General features: G+C 36.4%; 1 protein-coding gene across 2 annotated transcripts; it reads right to left on the bottom strand.

The window, feature by feature from the left end:
• Positions 1–264: 264 nt before the first annotated feature.
• On the bottom strand, positions 265–6311 carry LOC142180306 (uncharacterized). 2 transcript variants are annotated; one of them, XM_075251896.1, is made up of 7 exons: positions 6034–6311; positions 4265–4509; positions 3949–4047; positions 2245–3833; positions 999–1830; positions 749–893; positions 265–619 (listed from the first exon to the last, which is right to left on the bottom strand). In XM_075251896.1, exons 1-7 carry the CDS (start codon positions 6171–6173, stop codon positions 481–483), a joined length of 3189 nt encoding a protein of 1062 aa, XP_075107997.1. In that variant the 5' UTR covers positions 6174–6311; the 3' UTR covers positions 265–480. The 2 variants fall into 2 exon arrangements, with proteins under 2 accessions (XP_075107997.1, XP_075107996.1); XM_075251895.1 differs by having other exon boundaries at positions 265–893.
• Between the last annotated feature and the right edge of the window lie 16288 nt (positions 6312–22599).

Genomic DNA, 22599 nt, shown 5'->3' with positions numbered 1-22599 from the left:
CTGAATCCTGGAACCATCTACCTTTTGGCAAAATTAGTTAATTAACTATTCGATGAGTGCAAAGAAAATTTTAGAAATTTTGGAAAATTATAAAAGGGGAAGGAGTCAAATTCATGTCATACAAGGGGCTCAAATTGACCTTAGGTTATGGCAAATTTTTAGAAAAGAACATTTAAAATTTTTGAAAATTATAAGTTACCAGTTTAAAGTAAAGGATCAAAGCTGATTTGTCTCATAAACTGTCTGCTCAATATGTTTAAAACATAGCAACAAAATATTTCAAGCTTGATTATCACAATGATGATACAACACAAGTTTCTAGCACTGATAGTTGCTGGATCAAAATCTGGAATGAAGAGCTCCAGTTTCTTAAATCAGAAAATAAAAACATCTGCTCAGAAATCAAGCAGTAATGTTGTCCAACATTCTCAAAAATCAAAAGGAAATTATTTAATGGCCAAGCAGAAATGTTGATAGCATTCATGGTGCTCGGCGGCATTCTAGAGGCATTCTCCCTGGTGGGTTTTTTCTCCTCTGCTGCTTTCGCCCATCCAAACGAACAGCTCCAGATTTCTCTCGCGATGAGCTCTTATTCCTAATGTCCTGATCCTCTGCAGTTCTGAGATACTTTTCATTATCAGCGAGAGCAATTTCAGCAGGGTTTTGATTTAAAAGGCAAGGAGGATTCTTTTTTGGAATAATAGAGACAGGCAATACAGTAGTTATAGGGGTACTGCTGTCTAATGACCTGGAAGCATTTTCAGTCCGCAACGAATGCACCATTGAACTTGATGTACCAACAACTTCTCGAGTGGTCCGCCAGAGGCCACTTGAAGACACAGATTGCTGCAAATTTCTTCCGCCAAGTTGCACAGGTGCATGAGATACTTCATCTGTAAATTAACATCCTGTTAGAATATCTTTCATTTACATGAAACAGTTAATGGACCAAACAGGAGGTAAAACTGCATATGAATTTGAAGGGAATTGAAGTTTACCATTTAAGTACGGATAAGGTTGTTGTGAGCCATAACCAGCAGTATAACCACCAATGCGAACACCAGAAGACTCCTTGGGATGATGACGTGATAAGAATGATCCATTGTGAATACTTTGGTTTCCATCCATGTAAATCGGCGGGGGATAGTTGCAGGCAGAGAAAGATTGCTCTTCAACCACATTGAAAGCAGGAGGTAATGGAGTTGTTTGATCCACACGACCGAGTAACTGCAATGCTGGTATGGTCTCACTAGAATAAGGATTTGACGTTTGATGCCACTTGCTCTGGCTTTCAGAATCCATACTCTTTATGTCACTGATAGTCCTCCCTTTCGGATGTCCAAATAATATGCTCTGCTTCCTAGTGGGAAACCATCCAGGTTTTGATCCTTCACCATGTTGCGACCCCCATCTGCTGGGAACTTGCCCTCCATTTGATGGTTTCTGCTGAATTTGTTTTAAATTGCCGAACAGTTTGAACTGTGGCTCCTGAACCTGAGTCATCTCAGTGCTGTTCACTTTACCATTAGATAAGTGGGGGATATAGCCTCTGCATACTCCAACATCAGCATTTACATTTGCATGAACTGGATGAAAACCGGTTAAACTAGGATTTAACCATGTAACTGCTCCATTATCATTTCTTTCAATCACTAAATTACTTCTGGTCAGGGGAAGACTCCTTTCATGGTTGTTGTTCAACAGCTCTACAATCTCAATTGGCCTTTTTTCCACAACCTTCTTAGACTGATGACTTCTATGCAGCTTAATTACAGATGACGAACCTTGAACTCCATTAAGGTTTGCTTTGCTGCAAGGCTGAGGCGGTTCCTGTAAGTGAATTCCAGTGAGTTGACAGAATAGAATTTGATCTAATAATTTGCATTGACTTATTCGGAAACTTAAAAGACACAAATTTAAACCAAAAGTGGGATATTCCTCATTGAACTCTACTTCAGCCAAGTGATATCTATTAAAACCAAGTGAGATGTAGCAAATACACATAAAACACAAGCCAAGTAAACCACAAGAGCTATCAGCTTTAGTTTAGCCTCTGAGTAAACCAAATAAAAGAAATAGCTTTAAGATACATCGTAGAAATTTGGTAATGGTAAGTGATACGTCAATCACGGTAGTAAAAATGCAGAAATGTGTGAAGGGGCTAGGGGAAGAGGAAACATAATCTTCAGCAAAAAGTGGAAATACTTAAAGATAACACCAACAAAACAGAAAAAAAGACAGTACCATTCGATTTGGCATTTGAATATTTCTCCTTTGAAGTGGATCAGGTGAGCTTTGAATCTGTTGCCACGCGGATGATGTTTGATAAATTCCCTGGTTGAGGTCACAAATCACTCCTTTCCTCGAAGATTGGCCTGATTCAGACACATTTGACTGTCTTACAAGAGAGTTCACGCCTTTCCACAAAGAATGACCTGACCCAGGCACATTTAACTGTCTTACAAGAGAGTTCACTTCTTTCCTGGAAGACTGACCTAATTCAGACACATTTGACTGTCTTACAAGACCGTTCACGCCTTTCCTCAAATATTGATCTGATTCAGATACATTTGACTGTCTCATGAAAGAGTTATCTTTCGGATCACAACTCTTACTGCTATTTTGTAGACTCAACTGCCAATTTGTCCTGTTTTTCCTTTGGATAATATCATTTTCAACACGTTTCTCAGCATCCTTGGATCTGCTCAAAGACAGGTCTAACTTCGCATTAGCAGGTAACTCATTTTCTAGCTGAGAAGTCACCACTCCCATACCAGTCGGCATTTGTACAACATCATTCCTCGAACTTTCCCTTCGCAAATTTTTGTCTTGAGCTACATTCATAGGAGAAGAGGCATTTCTAACTTCAAGCGACCTGTTAGTATCCCAGCACATATCAGAGTTTCTCTCTTTTCCATGCAATGACTCATTCCTCAAATGAGTTTCAAATTTTTCAGCAGTGGAAGCACTTGACGATTGAAAGAGAATATTAGCACCACTATATCCATTTGTGCTAATACCAGTGCTTTTCCCCTCCGGGAGCATTTGTGGAGAACAGCCACTGACAAGTTGATCCTTCTTATGTTTCTTTTTATTTACTCCAGAGTCCTTATGATCACTTCTATGCTTTATTTTCGAACTTTTTCTGCGACTCTGTAGACGTTCTCTGTCTGATCCATTCTCAATCGGACGTGAATCAGAAACTTCAATCTCCATAGAACTCCTCCTCTCAGCTTTTTTATTGAAGACCTTAGATCTTTTAGCCACCTTACCATCTAAGTTCATCTCTGACTTGCGGTTATCTTCTTGAGACGTCCTTCTCTTCTTCTGAGAAATCTTGTTACCCTTTCTAGCATCCTCAAGAAATGATACCTTATCCTTGGGTGCACCAACCGTATCTTCATCAGAAAGCACCATGGGCGTGGTATTTGCCGAACATCGTTCTGCATTGGCACAATTAATCTCCAAATTGGCTTTTTCACCCAGCAATATCTCAGTCAACAAGCGCACCTTACGAGTTTTCCTGCGCGGTAGATCATTTGCAATATCCTCATGCAAATCGCACTGACTATTTACTGCCAAATTTTCATCACCTCCCTTAGATGTTTCAGTGCCCTCTATCAATTCAACAGAAGGTGATCTATTTAAATTCACATTGCTCATATTATGAACTCTTTCCTTGCTACCAAGTACCTCTATTTCATCTGAAGTGATTGAAGCAGTTCTCTGTTCAACATTTTCAGAGCCTATTTCTATCTCTGGATCAATATCATAGGGAACTTCTTCGTCACTCTCATCATTAGACTCAGAATCCGCAATCTTTGTATTAGCAACTGTTTTCAAAACCAAAAGCATCATTGTCAATCCTAACAGTAATGAACTAGCGCGAATTAAAACCTAAAGAAAATAATATTGATACACACAAAACAATGCTCTTAATTAAATTACCTGGGCTCTTTGTTTTTGTTTCTTGAGTTGAGCATTGCTTAGATGGTGTCACCTCAGTGGCTGGATTGCCAGTCTCCTCTTCTCTAACACTTCTGGGAACTGGGAAATACACAACATATTTCAAGTTAAAAACTGCTGAACAAATAGCATTATGTACGTATCATACCAATAGAAATATTGCATAATATATTACTAGCTTTGACACGAGTTGTATTTTGAACTACAGTGCATTTCTCCTTATTGCGTTTCCATGACAATATGAAGTCATTATCATCAGTATCAATGTAATCTTCCATAATCGCTTTGTTTTTGTCACCTTTCCGTGAATCGGACATGTGCTTCAACTCTGGCAATAAATATTGCACACTACTAGTAGAGGCCTTATGTACACACATTTCGTTTCCTGCACCTTCAGCTCCGACCTCACTGATGCAATTTTTACATCGCCACGACTTAAATTTGGGAATGTCAAGAGGAGGAAGTTGATCCTCGGGCTTACTGCTTGATCCAAAGGGTGAACAAATTATGATGTCCTTCTTTCTCATCTCAGCTACATATCCACTGTATCAACAAAAAAAACAACGAATAGATTAGGGACTCTTGAAAGCAATAAAGAAAATAGGATTTGGCTACTCGGCAATACATAAATTGGAAAAGTTCCTTGTCTAATTTAATGAGGTTGATGGCTTAACTTTGGAAAATTGCCAATCAAAGTCATATAATTTTCTTTTATTATATTTTAAAAATCACGTAACTTTATCTACTACACTTAAAGTGATCATTCTTGTCGGATTTTATAATTTTCGGTGAAATTTAGTGACGTGAGAAAATTTAATTTTAAGAAAAAATTATTAAAACACTAGTTTAAAGCCGGAACGATTTTTAATAAACCCACCTTTTTATCCAATACTTGACCCATCTCACATATATAGATCGACTTTGACAGCCTTCCCGCTCTATATGTATTTCTAGTTAGTTTCAAAGTTTTTGCACTTGGATAATGATTTATATCATTAGATTTTTGAGTTCCTATTTCAAAGATTATGTTATATCAAATTTAAAAGCTAAAATGAACTACTTAAAATAAATTGAACACTGCTATGAGAAGAGCAAGACAAAATTCTGAAAGTCAATATTCAAAAAATGATTATGAAGACACATGAAAAAATTCAAATAAATTTAACCATTCTATTATAACTCAGGTTATGCTCGCAACTACTTAGAATTATAGTTCTTCAACTATTTATAGTTTATATGATATTCTAATTTATTTTTAAAATTTGTTACCATTAGGCTCTAAGTCAAGTGCAAAGGAATTGAAAAGTTCAATGATATAAATTATTATCGTAAAAATTATCTTAAAAATCCAGTGATACATATTAATTTTTTTAAAGTTTGTTTAACTTTAACAACACTTCTTGTAAAGTCCACGAGTCATAAAAAAAAAATCAAATATTTCTCAAAGGATTTGCAAATTAATTTCGTTTCTAATATTCGGAAGATTTGATTTTTTAAATTTGATGTAACACAGTTTTTGAGATGAGAACTGAAAAATCTAATGATATAAATTATTTGTCCAAATACAAAAACTTTCGTAAACTATAATTATATATAGAGCATACAAGATGTTAAAGTCGACCCATATATGTGGGACAAGTCAGGTATTGTGTAAATGGGTGGGTTGGGTTTTAAAATAGTTCAATTTTTTTTTTTTCAAAAAACAAATCTCACCGGAAAGTATAAAATCCAGCAAGAATGATATTTGAAAGAAAAAGAAAGTTATATGACTTTGGCCAATTTTCCAAAGCTGATTGACCATGCGAGCCATCAACTCCTAATTTAATGGAGGAGTATCAGAGAAACTCCTTGATTTTGGATAGTCAAGGTAGAGCTTTGCATCCGTTTAAGAATTTTATTTGATACTTCATAGGCACCATGATTTTATGCTCATTAAATCATGCTAATACAAATAATTAATTTAGATCAATTAAGTCAGCAGAAACAATTAAGTCAGCAGAAAAGGAAAAAAATAGAAATTTTGGAAACTAATTACAAAAGATAAGAAATTACAAATTGGAGACTAACCGTATCGAAAAATGGTGACAGTTCTCTTTCTCTGTCACTGGCATAGGAAGATTAAGATCAATAGATATTCCTCCAATAGGTAAGAGCTGCGATCCCGATGATTTGGACACAGAAGTATCAGAATCACTTCCTTCCTCCATGTAAAACACTACATAAAATGATGAATTCACCACCACAAATAAAAATCCAGTCAATAAGTTGGAGAAACTATAAGTATTTGGTATACACAAATATTATTTGAATCTAACATAAACATGTCAAATCTATATGTGATTAATTCGGATGCACCTTTGAATTTAAAGCTATGTCATCTAATTAATCTAATGTAATCCACTACATTTAATGTGATAATTATGATATGATAACACACACTAATATACTCCATTTAGCGAATAAGTGTGAAAGCCTTTAATGGAAGAAACCCTAATTCTCAATGACGGAAAAAATTATTCATTTCATCAACTCATCATCGAATCAACATGCGTTACAATCAAACAAATGCACTGAACAAGCTCAATGAACGTAAAAAAGAACCATATGCCGATAATTTGAAGCTACTTTATTTAGGATTTTCTAAATAATTTACTTTCCCGTCAATTAACTTGAAAAGGTGGAAAAAAAATTTTATCATCAGGACTTCAAAGATTCACATAAAATTATGGTAACACAATCAAGCTACGCTAAATTCACGTTAGATCTAAGCAAAATCATTCACAAAAACAACAATAGCCAAATTAGAGGTTTGCCAGTCGCCAACCATTTCGATATACCCAAAGGATAAACCCCACTACCAGAAGCGCAGTAAAAACCATAAGAAAAACAAACCCAAAAAAAGAAAGTACAGATAAATAAACAAACCAACCAGACTAAAATAAACAAAAATAAATATACACAAAGGATGTACATTCGAAATCATTTCAAGAAAGGTATAAAAATAATCAGCAAAACAGATGAGCTAATAAAACCGCGTGAAAAAAAAAAAGAGACAAAAACTCAAGTGAAAAAATCAATCAGCAAAACAGATGAGCTAAAAAAACCGCGTGAAAAAAAAAGAGACTAAAACTCAAGTGAAAAAATCAGTCAGAAATGTAGAAAAAATATATCTTCACCTGAATCAAGACCTCGGATCAGAAGAACACCCACTTTTAGACCAAGAAAAAGTTTGACAGAAAACTAATTAAGAGCTAAAGACACCCAGAAAGGAATGTTGGATGGATTCGAATATGTCTGAATAGAATGTGAGGGAAAAATCAAGAGAAAACCTCTTAAGTTTAATCTTAGGTTTGAGAAAAGAAATGAAATTCCAAAGAGAGCGAGAGGAGGGAGGGGGGGGGGGGGAGTGTGTCAAACACTTAGACAAATGAGAGAGAAAACATGACATAAGAGAAATGAAAGGGGGAAATTATTACACAATAAAAATAGAGGCACAAAGACTGGCTTTATATAGGAGGAATGAAGTGCAGAGGTTTTAAAGTCTATGTTATCTCTTCTTAAAAATATGTATTGTTGTAATCTATACACTTATTACGTGTATCTCTCTTTTTTAAAATTTGCATGAATGCATGAGAGAGAAATCACCAGCTAATCAGGTGATGCCACGTCAGATGTTCTCACGCATATGCTGAGGTGTGTGACACGTAACATGTGACTGGTGGAGAAATTGAGGAATAAAACCCTAAAATTTTGAGATCGCAGTGATAAAACAGAAAGAGAAAGTGAGGAGTGGGGATAACCCTAATATATACTCTTTATATATACAAAAATGGGCAGGTATATAACTTACTAAATATATAATAATTAAAAAAATAAAAATAAAAATTGAACAACTTACTAAAGAAAAAAAGGTAGAAAATATGTGTGATCCTATTGAAATAAGGAAAAATATTAATCTTATAGGATCATCAGAATCCACCCTTTGTATAATTTATTATTTTTCCTTTTTCTGGATAACAACTTGTTCTTTTCTTTAGTTACTTATTTCTCTTATAATATCTTTTCAGGATTTCTAGTTTTTTTATAAAAAAAAAAAAAAAAATAATATCAAGTGTTTTATGCTATATACTGATCACTTCTACGACTCTGAACAATATGGCAAAAATAGGGTTTCACATGTATAATGGTAGAGTTATTTTCCCCTTTATGTAAAAGTAGAGTTTTTGCTCAACTATATTGTGGTTGCTATGTCCATAAATAAAAGAGAATTTGAATTTTGTTTTACGTTATAAGTGAATTAAGATCCTATAAAATACTAATGATTTTGAATATAGATAGGAGAAAATTAAAAACAAGACAAGTATTGACAGACCAACACGATCTGTATACACTAGATCGAAACAAGATTGTGCGCATCAATTTTAAAGTATTTTAAAATTTAAAGTATATGTTCTTTTAACAAAAACGAAAAATGAATCAGAATGTAAAGTTTCCACTGATAGAAGATAAATGATGAAATTACCGATTGTAAACGGTTTATTCATATTAATTGTTTCTTTGACTTACATTTTTTACTTTTTATGTTTGCAATGGTCAGTAGTTTGACAGCTAGTACAATGCCCTACTCGGAAGGCCCTAAATTCACAATATGAGGGAGTCCCTTCGACTCTCCACCAAATGATGAAATTCCCAACGTCGGACAGTGTAACAAAGGTATACGGGGAGCAGCATGCTGCAAAGGAAAGGTTTGCGGTTGACGAGGTAATACCGATATCGACAGAAAGGTCAGGCATTAAAGGTAAACAGGAAACCAAATAGCAATCACAGCTGCCAGCCTCAACCGGATCAGGAAAGGAGATAGAAGAAGAAGAGGAGGATTTTCTAACCCCTCGAACCTTTAATGTTCCCGAAGACTCCGACGCCACCAAATCAACGGTCGAAGAGCTGGAACAGGTTATATTGATCGAGTACCTGCCTGAGCGAAAGGTATACTTGGGAACGGGGTTAACCCCCAACTCAGGAAAAAGCTTATTTAATTTCTTATTAATAACATGGATTGTTTTGCTTGGTCCCATACAGACACGACAGGGATCCCACCGGAGATAGCAACACATCTACTAAGCTTTAACCCCAGGTTCAAACTGGTGAAACAAAATAGAAGGCCCCAGTCCGAAGTAAAGCACGCATTCATAAAGGACGAGGTAACTAAACCTATCAAAATAGGGTCCATTCGGGAGGTGAAATACCCCGAATGGTTAGCCAATGTAGTCGTAGTCTCTAAAAAGGTAACAAACTTAGAATGTTTGTAGATTACAAGGATTTGAACAAGGTATGCCCTAAAGATTCTTTTCCACTGCCTAACATCGATCACATGATCGATGCCCACTGGTGGCCATGAGATCCTTACCTTTCTCGATGCCTATTCCGGGTACAATCAAATTTGGATAAACCCGGAAGACCAGGAAAAGACCTCATTTATCACTAAGTATGGGACATATTGTTGTAATGTAATGCTTTTCAGGCTAAAAAATGCAGGAGCTACTTACCAACGCCTAGTAAATAATATGTTCGAAGAACAAATAGATAAGTCAATGGAAGTTTATATTGATGACATGCTAGTTAAGTCCATGTGCGTAGAGGTCCATTGGCTCATTTGCAGGAAACTTTCGATATTTGTAGGAAATATAACATGAAACTCAACCCCGAGAAATGTGCTTTTGGGGTCGGTTCGGGCACATTCCTGGGCTTCATGGTGTCGAATCGGGGGATCAAAATCAATCCTGATAAAATCAAGGCCATCGAAGACATCACCATCGTGAATAGTGTAAAAGCCGTGTAGAGGCTAACTGGACGAATAGTTGTTTTAGGCCGATTTCTCTCGAGGTCACCGGATCGAAGCCACAGATTTTTCTCTTTACTCAAAAAGAAGAAATATTTCACCTGGACCCAGGAGTGCCAACAAGCATTAGAGGAATTAAACCGATACCTATCGAGCCCACCACTGCTTCACACTTCAAAGGCAGATGAGAAACTTTACTTGTACTTGTCAGTATCGGAAATCATGGTAAGTGGTGTCCTAGTTCGAGAAGAGAAAGTTACGTAATTCCCCGTTTATTATGTAAGTCGAACCTTAAGAGAGGCAGAAACTAGATTTTCACACTTAGAAAAATTGGCACTTGCACTGATAAGCGCTTCTAGAAAGTTAAAACCATACTTCCAATGTCACCCCATATGTGTGTTAACCACTTACCCGTTTCGTAATATTTTGCACAAACCCGAGCTATCGGGTCGACTATCCAAATGGGCCATCGAGCTCAGCGGGTACGATATCGAATATAAATCCCGCACGGCCATCAAGTCTCAAATTTTAGCGGACTTCGTGGCAACCCTCATACCCAAAGTTGAAAAGGAACTCTTGTTAAAAACGGGCACATCATCGGGGGTATGGACCCTTTTCACAGACGGTGCTTCCAATGTGAAGGGGTCTGGGCTAGGCATCATTTTGAATCCCCCCACAGGTAGCACTATTAGGCTGTCTGTCAAAACTTCTAGGTTGACTAACAATGAGGCCAAGTACGAGGCCATGATTGCAAGTCTCGAACTAGCTAAAAGCTTGGGAGCAGAAGTCATTGAAGCCAAGTGTGACTCTTTATTGGGGGTGAACCAAGTAAACAAAATTTTTGAAGTTCGAGAGGATAGAATACAAAGGTATTTGGATAAGCTGCAGGTAACTTTGCACCGCTTTAATGAATGGACTTTAGACCACGAACCTTGAGAACAAATAGTAAGATCGATGCACTTGCAAATTTGTGATCATCGGTCGACGAAGACGAGATCATCCCGGGGACTGTCGTCAGACTATCAAGATCTGTGATTGAGGAAGGTCATGCCGAGATAAACTCTACAAGCTGGACATGAGATTGGAGAAATAAATATATCGAATATTTAAAGAACAGAAAGCTCCCATTGGACCCTAAAGAGTTGAGGGCCCTACGAACCAAAGTTGCTAGATTCACTTTGGATGAAGATGGAATATTATACAGAAATACGTTCGATGGGCCATTGGCGATATGTTTAGGGTCGAGGGACACCAATTATGTTTTACGAGAGGTCCATGAAGGCACTTGTGAAAACCACTACGGCGCCGAATCTTTGATTCACAAAATCATTAGAGCAGGGTACTATTGGGATAGCATGAAAAAAGACACTAAGGAGTTTGTTCTAAAATGTGACAAATGTCAAAGGTTTGCACCGATGATCCATCAGCCCAGAGAGCAACTTCATTCAGTCCTATCCCCATGGCCATTCATGAAATAGAGGATGGATATCGTCGGCCCTCTACCAACGGCCCCAGGTAAAGCTAAATTCATTTTGTTTATGATTGACTACTTTTCTAAATGGGTGGAAGCACAGGCCTTTGAGAAGGTCAAAGAAAAAGAAGTTATAGATTTCATCTGAGATCACATCGTGTGCCGATTCAGGATACTTGCTGAAATCATCTGTGACAATGGAAAGTAATTCATCGGAAGCAAGGTAACGGAGTTCCTCAAAGAACACAAAATAAAAAAGATCTTATCGACGTCGTATCACCCAAGCAGAAACGGACAGGCCGAATCGACGAACAAGACTATTATTCAAAACTTAAAGAAAAAGGTTGAACGACGCTAAGGAAAAATGGAGAGAACTTCTATCCAAAGTCTTTTGGGCTTATCGAACGACATCGAAGTCTAGCACGAGGGCAACCCCATTCTCCTTAGTATATGGCTCCGAGGCCTTAATTCCAGTCGAGGTCGGGGAATATAGCATCAGATTTTGACATGCAACTGAGGAATCAAATCACGAGGATATGAATACAAGCCTCAAACTATTGGATGAAAAACAAGAAGCTATGCTTGTTCGGATGGCTGCACAGAAGCAAAGAATCGAGAGATATTATAATACAAGATCCAAACTTCTCCACTTCGGAATCAGGTACTTAGTTATAAGGAAAGTCACCCTCAATACTCGAGACCCAAACAAAGGGAAACTAGGCCCAAATTGGGAAGGACCATATCGGGTCCTCTGTATCATCAGAAAGGGATATTACAAACATGGAACAATGGAGGGCGAACAACTGCCAAACAATTAGAATGTATCATTACTCAAACGATATTATTGCTGAGGTATGACTCTCTCCCTTTTCCGTATGTATTTGATACTAACTTATTGTAGGTGTTCGATTGAAGACGTCGAGAAAACTCTTCAATATGAAGACCTTAGGTTTTAAAGCACGCGTTACACTCTTTTTCCCTTATATCAGTTTTATCCCAAATGGGTTCAGGCGAGGTTTTTAACGAGGCAACAATTATGTGCTACTTGAGGAAATTTCAACAGTATCCAAGGCTTTTTTTCAATCAACCTCGAATACTGGGGGGCATCACCCTCGGAGGTTATATTTTCGATAAAAATACTTCATGTCAAAGGGTCTTGATAGGGAAACTTTGTAATGGGCCACACTGTCGAGTGAAACGTGTCTATATAGAATTATAGATTAGTCGAGCTCTGATGACAAAACATGTACGCATGTACAAATTATTCAAAGAAGCATTCTTTCTATATCAAACACTCTATGTCTCAAAGAAAATTTGCTACTATACGAGCTCCGTACTTATGATTTTGTGAGAAATGTCTCAAGGGCCAAGCGCAAATATACCTCGAACACTCGGGGACTGTCATCGGCAATCAACATATTCGAGTTATCTAAACTCGAATCATAAGACCTCAAGAGGCACCCCTCGATATATAGGCCAAGGCCATCTTTCTTGAGGATTAACACCTCGAACAAGTTCGAAGTGTTATAGGGAAATAATCCCAAGAGGCATATCTAAAGGCCACAGCCAAATTAATGCGGCTCGGAGACGTCTGAACCCCACAATCAAAATCGGCCTTCGAATTCTTTAAAAAATAGGTTAAAAAAGGCTACCCTCGACAAATAATAAAAGGGGCTTCGATAAAATCATCCCTCGAAAAACCTTAAGAGGTAATAAATTACCTTAACACAAACGTGCTAAGGCACAAAAAGCAGAAGGGTTTTCAATCGACATCGAATCCTCAAAAAAACCAATGGGTAAAAAATACATGCTAAGGCATAAAGAAATTTTCGTTAAGTATTTTAGGCCAAAAGAGGGGAATAGTAGCCATCTTTTAGAGGACGTAACGGCCCGATCTAAGAAGCCTAAGGGCCAATACACTTAGAGTTTGATATCTTGTTCTCACTCCATCCGAACCCAAGGGTTTGATTATCCCGAGCCTAAATAAACAACAACTTGATTATGGCTCAAGGACTCACCGTTATCCGACATAAACCCTTAAGGGTCTATTCCTCAAAGTTAGAACCTTATTCAAACTTGACTACGGTAACTTTAAGGAAGCCACCCGAGACAAAGTCTCAAACACACCGTTCAAAGCATAAGATTGTGCTAAAAAATTTACAAGGCAACAAACATGATTATAAAGATCGGGAAGGCATTCAAGAGAAACTTTCTTTTATATATTTGAAAAAAATATATGTACAAGAGACCGACAGAGGTCTTATAAAAAGAAAAAGAAAAAATCCTAACTATGCCCGGGGTTGGTTTCTCCCTCGGGAGCAACTTCTCATTCAGGCCATTCATCATTGTCAGACCCGCCTTGGCTACCTTCATTAGCATCGTCGTCATAAGAGGATACAATAAATCTGGCATCAACTTCAAGCACCTTAGCTTGAGCTATTTTTTCAGAGGGGTCATATCCCCGAGCATGGATTTCCTCGAGGGTCTCCCTCCGGGATTGGCACTTGGCAAAATTATTTCTCTGTCACTCTCGATCGAAAGCCTCCCTTAGCTGCATTTGAGCAGCCTCAGCATTGGCCAAATATACGGCTATGGATTTGTAAGCCGCGATCTTCATCTCCCCGATCTCTGCCTTGGCCTCGGCAAGCTTGACCTCAAGCTCGTCGATCCTTTTGGCCTGGACCGAACTTTTCTCTTTAGTGCCCTGAAGTTGGGCCTCGGCCGATCATAGTTTGGCCAAAGCAGCCTCTTTCTCCACAACAAGGTGGTCCATATTCTCCTTCCATCGATCACAATCAGCTTTGATTTGATCGATTTCCCCTCGGAGCAACTCGATCCTTTCCAGCTTTTTCTGAAACTGAAATGCTGAAGTGTTAGCCTCCAGAGTTGAGTCGAGTAGATCGCATTCTTTCAAAATGATAATTAGATACTTGTCTAGATCGGCCTCATCCTTAAGAGCCTTGGCTAAGTCTGCCTAAAGGTCCCTGAGCTCCCCCTCCTTTGGACCGCAAAGGAGCTTCAAAACGTTCTTATCCTCCGAGGTCTTCTGGAGCTCGGCCTCACATTGGCTCAGGTCAGCCCTAAACTTGGTGAAAGCCTACACAGAAAGAAAGATACAAGTTAGGATAAAGGGAGAAGAAGGAAAAGAAAATTGCAACAATGGGAATTAATACTTACTCGAGATAAAAGGCGTTGGGCCTCTTCGAAAAGGGTGGATGGCTCGTTGAGATGAACAACGTCATCAACCCCAGTAAAGCAATACCGGATAGGATCCTCTTCACTGGGGAATCAGCCTAAGTCAGGCATCTGTAGAGCTCGAGCCTCCCTTATGGGCTCCTTAGAATAAGCCGATAAAGAGGGAGAGTGACCAATTGTCATGGCCCCAAGCAAAGCACTCGAGGCGCTCTGTTCAGCCTTAGGGATCTCGGAACCGGCCCCCTCTGGCATGCTTGTTGATGGGCGAGGAACAATCTTGACCTCGGGCGATTCAGGGGTTTTGTTCGAATCTTTCTTCGAAGCCTCCTCATCACGAGGCAGGGTCTCCGTCTCGGAGGGCTTGGCAGCCTCGACCGGCTTCCTGGCTCGAGCCACCAATGCCGAGTCGTCACCCTGGTCTTCTTCTTATTCACCCAGCTGGTGGACCGATTCTATATCCACGGGAATGAGATTTCTCCGACGTCTTCGAGCTGGAGCCGTTTTCGCTTAGGGGTCCTCGGGATCCGAGACCCTCTTCCTCTTATTATCTTTCCCAGATTTCTGAATCGAGGACTCAGTCTCTTCCTCAGGCGGGGCCGACCTCATTTCAGAGACATCTCCAATGCCTGCATGAAGGAGAATCAAGTATGAATTGAAGAGAAATCTCCGATAAAGGGGAATGCATCGAAAGCTTACAAGATGAACTTACCATGATGTTTGGATCTGCCCCTCGCCAAGTCACGCCAGCAGCGCTCGGCATGAGAGGAATCAAGGCTGATCTCTGGACCTAGTCTTCGAGGTCGGTGACCGCATGAGGCATCCAAACGACCACTGCGAAATAGATGAATGCGTCACATAAAGCAAAAATAGAGTACGAAGGCTAATGGGTAAAAATATCACTTACGTTCGGGGTTCCACTTCTCTTGGAACGACATTTTCTCCTCTAGAATGATGTCGCAGGTCCTCACTCGCACGAACCAGCTCATCCAACCCCGATCTTTATCCTCATCATTGCTCACATAAAAGGCCTTGGTCGCCCGGTGTTGGAGCTTGATCAACCCTCGAAAAAGCTGAGGTCGATATAATCGAATGAGATGGTTGAGGGTGAACTCCATCCCCTTGGCCTTGTTGGAAAAGAAAGGGAGCATGATCACTATGCGCCAGAATGAGGGCTGAATCTGGCCGAGGGTGACCTGGTACCTCTTGCAGAAATTTATGATGACTGGATCGATAGGAGCTAGTGTGAAGGGGTAAGTATTGACACTTAGGAGCCCCTCCACATGAGTGGTGATACTCTCCTCAGGAGCAGGGATCTATACCACGATCTCGGCCTCCCAGCCACAATCTCTCTTTATAGCCTCGAGGTGTTTCCCCATTATCGAGCAAATATACCTCAACACGTGCTCGCATCGGCCATGGATCGATGGGGATTTCTCGACTTTGAAGTCGTTCTTTGTAACACAGGGGCCGGGAACAATCTCGTGAAGGGCCAGTTCCGCCAGTGCTTTATCATCGGCCGGCCGGGAAGATGAGGAGGAAGCTTTCTTCTTTTGAGGAACGGTTTTGGAGGTTTTCGCCATTGGTTCAGGTTGGAGGAAGCGGAAAGAGGTGGAGTTTGATATTTTTGGTGCTAAAAAGGTTGAATCAACAGGTACTGACAAAGAAAAGATGAAGAGATCTAGAAAATTTGAAGGTGGAAGCAAAGTTTTTGATTCAAATAGAAAACTTGTATTTATAGGCACTCGGTGAAGGTTCGGCGGCGCTAGTGGCCGACCATCACTGGCAAGCATTTAATATTTTGGGAAACCGAACCGACGGGACGTTTCGATCACCCCGAACATCTACGACACGAGGATGATGTCATTTTCGGGATCTCTAGAAAATGGATGTTCAAGTCGTTTCTTATCATTTCACTCTAAGAAACGAGGGGACTATTTGTATACGGTGGAAATCGGGGCTACCCGATTTCGTTCTTCAATGGAGAAAGTGATACCACGTCGGAAGGCCAGGACGCCGAGCTCGGGGTAGAAGCTCCTTTGCAATGTCGAGGTCGATATCATTTGCCGAGGTCGGAAGAAGGCATGCTTCGAGATGATACCGTTATGATTCAGTAACGGAAAGAGCGAGATACCCGCAATGGCCCGAGGATCACAGCGTAAATTTCGGAACGGATTGGTCTTTGGCGGTTAGACATTTGTCAAATATGATTTCCTACATTAATTAGAAGTGTACCTTATTTAGGACTCCCCTATTATATAAATGGGGATCCTTTTCATCTGTAGACCACTTTTTCACTGATAAAGAAAATATACGTACATTATTCTCTTGCTATTTTACCTACTGTTCTTCAGAGTTGCTTTATCATTTATTCCCATAATCATACCTCGAGCCCGTCACAGGTCGAGGTCGAGACTTAGCCTATACACTCGTTTGATCTACTTTACTTTTTAATTTGTCTATTTAATCCCTTGTTTATCAATCGGCGTTGAATAAAATCACATAACCTTAAAACCACAATACAAGTTTAATTGTTACTCGAATTTTAAGGTAAACAATGATAAACATGCATTCAAAAATCAACGAAATGATAAATATGCGTTCAAAAGATATCAAAAAGATGAATTTTTCTCCAACGATATAATAAACATATGTTCAAAAAGATTATTCATAAGTAGGTCTAATCCAGGCGTTTAACAAATCAATATAATTTTAAAAACTCAAAATGAAATGAAAATTAAAGGACATAACGAGAATTATGATATTTTGCCCCTCTTTTCTGAAAAGAAATATTTTTACCTACACGTCATTACGGTAGTCGAACAAAAGACATCCTAGTAAAGGTTATATGCAATTGGGTTTCTAGCAAAAAATACCTATAGAATTTTCTTTAGGTACATTTGTTCAAATACACTATATTAAAATTTTACTTTTAGTATATTCTTATTCGCGTAGCTTCAATATGATTATTTTTATTTTATTCAATCCTATATAAAATAATATATAATTTTCAATATAAATTATATTAATATCCGAATATGATTTTTTTGGTTTCGATATTAAACTTCGAACTAAACCGAGCTGTGATTAACATGTGCTATGGTGGTTGCCACGTGGCACGTATTTGTAGGACAAACCAAGGAATAAATCCTAAAATCAGGGGTTGTGGTAATAAAAGGGAAAAGGATAGTAAATGGTTGAAAATAAACCTTATTTAGTCTGATTTAATGGGCAGGTAATAACTTCGTAAAAGAGAATGGTACAAAATAGAGTGAAAGGAGAAAAGTTGAAACTAATTAAAGAATAATAATAATTTGTTATGGTAATCAGAATCGCCCTTTTGTATAATTTTATACTTTTTCCTTTTTTTTTTTGTTGTATAATAACATCTTGCTCCTTTTCTTTACTTCTTTTCTTATAACTTATAAGGTCTTCTCAAGATTCCTCTTTCTTATTCTATAAGGAATAAGATTTTATGCTATATTACAGATTAGTATATCTGAGTTAAAATACTTGAAGCACATAGCAAAGCTATTTCTTCCCCTCTTCTGCATGGCAACGTAAGGTTTCACAGAAAGGTAAAAAATTTCTTTTGCCATTTACATAAAAGTTGAGTTTTGTCTCAGTAAACATTATGGTTGTAAGTTATGTATATGATAAATAATAGAATGAAACTTTATATTATACTAAAAGTGAATTACAAAGATTTTTAAAATATGGTTTTAAATATAAAGAAGAAAATTAAATGATATATAACTAGACAAATCTCATGACCCCTTGGAACTCTTGTTTATATTAAGAGTGACTTACGATTTTAAAAAATAATGGATGCAAATATGAAGAAGAAAAGTTAATAAACAGACGGATTTGACAGATCGACATTACCTGTATAACATAACAAATTTGTTTGGGTTAATCCTCATCTCTTTCATCCTATATGTAGCATTCATAATTTAAAAGATGTCTGATTTAACTTTTTAAAATGAATCATATTATAAATATCCATGCGTGGAAAATATGTAATGATATTACTGCATTTGTTACAACATTTTTAATCTTTATCCGCAATAATTGTCTCGTCTAACTTTCTTTAGCACTATTAATTTTAAAAATTTTAAAAGCAAGAAATTAAAGAACGGGAATCGAACCTTCACCAATAAAGTAAAAGTTCAGGTAGCCAACCAACCGGACTACTAAATTTTCCTATCTTTTGCACTTCAGCATGCCTATCAGGTCTTTTTTCATTTTATTTGTAATAATTTTTTAATTTTCTACTACCATGTCTTTTCACAATAATTTACTTTTATGGGCCGTTTAATTTAAACTAGTTACACATGCATAAATTATAGTGTAGAAATTATCTACACAATAAATAATAATTTTGCAATTGTTGATCAATTATAATTGTGTGTATTGTTGTATAATGAGTGATGAATAATTTTAAAGAAGATTGAGACGGAATTAGTGAATCCAACTATAACCCTGCTCTCATTATTTCTTGGAACAGGTTAAAAAATCATACTAAGGAGGTGGAAAATGGCTCAAATCGAGAACATCTTCTATGGTTTGGGGGCATTAATCACAAACAAGTTTTGTTTTTTCCACTCGAAATACTAATTAACATTTCATTGTTAATTTCAGCATGCGAAAAAAAATTGTACTGATGTATTTTCTTCACTGCAGCAAATAGTGTGTCTTTTATAGAAGAGAAAAACCAAAGACATTGATATCCACAAATCAATATGTCAATGCGTCCACAACTATAATTATTACGACAAATTTCATTTGGAAAAATTGTTGTGCGTTTCGTTTGTATAACTATCTTATTATTACTCACTGAATGCATAGGGTTTTCGATAGAGATATTGCGCATCCTTATCAAATTACTTTTATAAATTACTCGTCGTTATATAAATTGCAACTCGGTTGAAATTTTATTAAATTACCAAACACATATAAAATCAGTTAAGTTTTACTTATATAGAATTTATCTTCATTAAAAGGCTACAAGTAAATACCAATATCTTTGATCTTAGAATTAGATTATCATTAAACCAGATATCGTGAAATGGGATCCCATTAGATTTCACTGCAAGTAGCACTCTTTTACGTTGTACTTATGCATTTGCAAAACATATTTATGAAGATACCTTACAATGGAAAAATGGACAACTTAAACCTGTTGAAAATATATGCAATTCCGCATGCTTACTCTGTTTGCTAATTATAAAAAAGTCTTTTGAAAAATATACAAATATAGTTCTGCATTCTTACTATGTGTAGAAATTTTTTTAATAAACATACTTGAATTCAGCCCAAAATGAAAAACAAACAAATAAAAGACAACAAAGCATATTAACCACACATGATACTCGATACTTCCTCTGGTCATTTTTTTTAAAGATTAAATTTGGTACAACATATATGGAGCCCATTTAAAGTGGAAGCGTTTTTACCATAGATATTTTCATTCCAAAGACTCAAATCTAAGACCTCTAGTTAAAGGTATAGAGGGATCTCATCCATCACATTTTTTGTTGGTCCTGTCCTATTTACTTCTCACATTAGCCTTTTGCAATTAAGTAACCAACTTTTCAAGAAAATATTTATTATAAAAGTTATTTGACTACATTGTCTTGTTGATTCTTCGATCACCCAATCCTTTTACTTTTTGTTGGACGTTTAATAGCGTAGCAAATAAGGAAATTTTGAAAAAGATAATTAATTCTTTCTTAATTTTTAAAACGACAATAGTTTAGAATAGTTAGTATTAGCAAAAGTGATAAGTAGATAGGATCTGAAGGAATAACTATCTTTGGTGGGTTGTCAGAATACAACCTTTGGGTAGTTTATTATTTTCCCTTTTTTGTATAACGACTTGTTCTTTTCTTTAGTTACTTACTTCTCTTATAAAAATACCTTTTCAGGATTTCTATTTCTGTATAAGAAAATCAAGTGTTTTATGCTATATACTAATCACTTTTACTACTCAGAACAATATGGCAAAAAATAGGGTTTCTCATAACGGTCGAGTTATTCTCCCCTTTATGTGAAAGTAGAGTTTTGGCTAAACTATATTGTGGTTGGCTATGTCCCTAATAAAAAAAGAATTTGAATTTTGTTTTATGTTATAAGTGAATTAAGATCCTAAAAAACAACGATATTTAATATAAATAGGAGAAAATTAATAATAAGACTGACATACCAACATGATCTATATTCAGTAGATCGAAACAAGATAGTGTAGATCAATTTTAGAGCATTTTAAAATTTAAAGTGTATATTCTTTTTTTTATTAAAAAAAAAAAGAAAACGAATCAAAATGTAAAGCTTCCACGAATGGAAGACAAATGATGAAATTACCAGTTGTAAATGGTTTTATTCAAATTAATTATTTCTTTGACTTACATTTTCTATTTTTTGTATTTGTAACGGTTAGTAGTTTGACAGCTAGAATCTCAATCGGCGTGTACCTACTTATTACCTTTGTTCTTTTCTACACTATTGCCAGTTGGCACGATAAAACACGGAAAAAATTAAATTCATTTTCATCATTGATAAACATGCGTTCAAAAGGAATTTCGCTTCAACAATATGACAAAGATACTTTCAAATATCAACGATATGATAAACATGGGTTCAAAAAGATATCAAAAAAACAAATTTCGCTTCGTCGATATAATAAGCATACGATCAGACAAATTATTTATAAATGACAAATCAATAAGGATTTTAAAAATCAAAATGACATGAAAATCGAAGGACATAATGAGGATTATAATATTTTACCCCTTTTTGCTGAAAGAAATATTTTTACCTACACGTCATTATGGTTGTCACACAACGGACATCCTAGTAAAGGTTATATGGATTTGGATTTTTACAAAAAATACCTATAGAATTTTCTTTAAGTACTTTTATTCACGTATTGATAATATACTATATTAGAATTTTATTTTTAAAATATTCTTATTCTCGTAATTTCAACATAACATATTTTTATTTTGTATTTAATGTTGTATAAATTAATAAATTACAATATAAATGATATAAAATATTATATTATGATTTTTTGTTTCTGATACTCCATCCGTTTCAATTTAGATGAGGTAGTTTGACTCGGCACAGAGTTTAAATTTTGTTTTTTTGAAATTTGTGGTCTTAACAGCTCAACGGGTAAAAGCTTTGTGGGACCATAATATTTGTGTGGTTATAAAAGTTTCTCATTAAGGGTAAAAAAATTTTTTGAAACTTGTGGTCTTAACAGCTCAAGGGGTAAAAGCTTTATGGGACCATAATGTTTGTGTGATTATAAAAGCTTCTCATTAAGGGGTAAAATGGGTAAAATGAAGAGTTTAAAGTTGAATTATTTTCAAATTTAAAAATGTATCATTTATTTTGGAATAGACTAAAATGGAAAGTAGCATATCTAATTTGAAATGGAGAGTGTATTATACTTTGCATTAAATTGTTCTATGATTTGCATGTGCCATGGCGGTTACCACGTGGCACGTGTTCCGAGGAAAAACCAAGGAATAAACCATAAAATTAGGGGTAATTAAAGGGAAAGGAAAGTTAAGGGTTGGAAATAAACCCTATTTAGTCTACTGCAATGGGCAGGTAACAACTTCGTAAAACAGAATGGTACAAAATAGAGTGAAAGGAGAAGAGTCCTTGAAAATAAAGAATAATAATCATTTATTATGGTAATCAGAATCAGCCTTTTTCTTATTTTATAAGGAATAAGATTTTATGTTACGTAGTAGTATATTTTAGTTAAAATACTTGAAGAACGTAGCAAAGCTATTTGTCCATTCTCATGCATGGCAATATAAGGTTTCATAGAAAGGTAAGAGTTTTCTTTTGCCATTTACATAAAAGTTGAGTTTTGGCTCAATATATATTATAATTATAAGCTATGTATATAATAAAATAATACACTCTGAAACTTTATATTATACTAATAGTGAGTTAATAAGATTTTCAAAATAATGGATTTAAATATAGAGTAGAAAACTAGACAAATCGATATGACCCGTTGAAAACTCTTAATGGATGTAAATAATAAAGAAGAAAATTTAAAAAACATATGGGTTTCATGACATGTATATTAGAATAAATTTGTTTGGGT

This window comes from Nicotiana tabacum, chromosome 1 (assembly GCF_000715075.1).
Source record: "Nicotiana tabacum cultivar K326 chromosome 1, ASM71507v2, whole genome shotgun sequence".
NCBI lineage: Eukaryota > Viridiplantae > Streptophyta > Magnoliopsida > Solanales > Solanaceae > Nicotiana > Nicotiana tabacum.
The sequence above is the reverse complement of the archived record's forward strand: the minus strand, read 5'-3'. Positions and strand labels throughout refer to the sequence as shown.

Bases quoted from the DNA above. Each gene is read 5' to 3' on its own strand.
- LOC142180306 (XM_075251895.1), bottom strand. From the start codon at position 6,173: ATGGAGGAAGGAAGTGATTCTGATACTTCTGTGTCCAAATCATCGGGA. The intron at 4,048-4,264 runs GTGACAAAAACA...TGTATTTCCCAG, and splicing joins CATGTCCGATTCACGGAAAG to TTCCCAGAAGTGTTAGAGAA. The intron at 894-998 runs GTAAACTTCAAT...GTTAATTTACAG, and splicing joins ACCTTATCCGTACTTAAATG to ATGAAGTATCTCATGCACCT.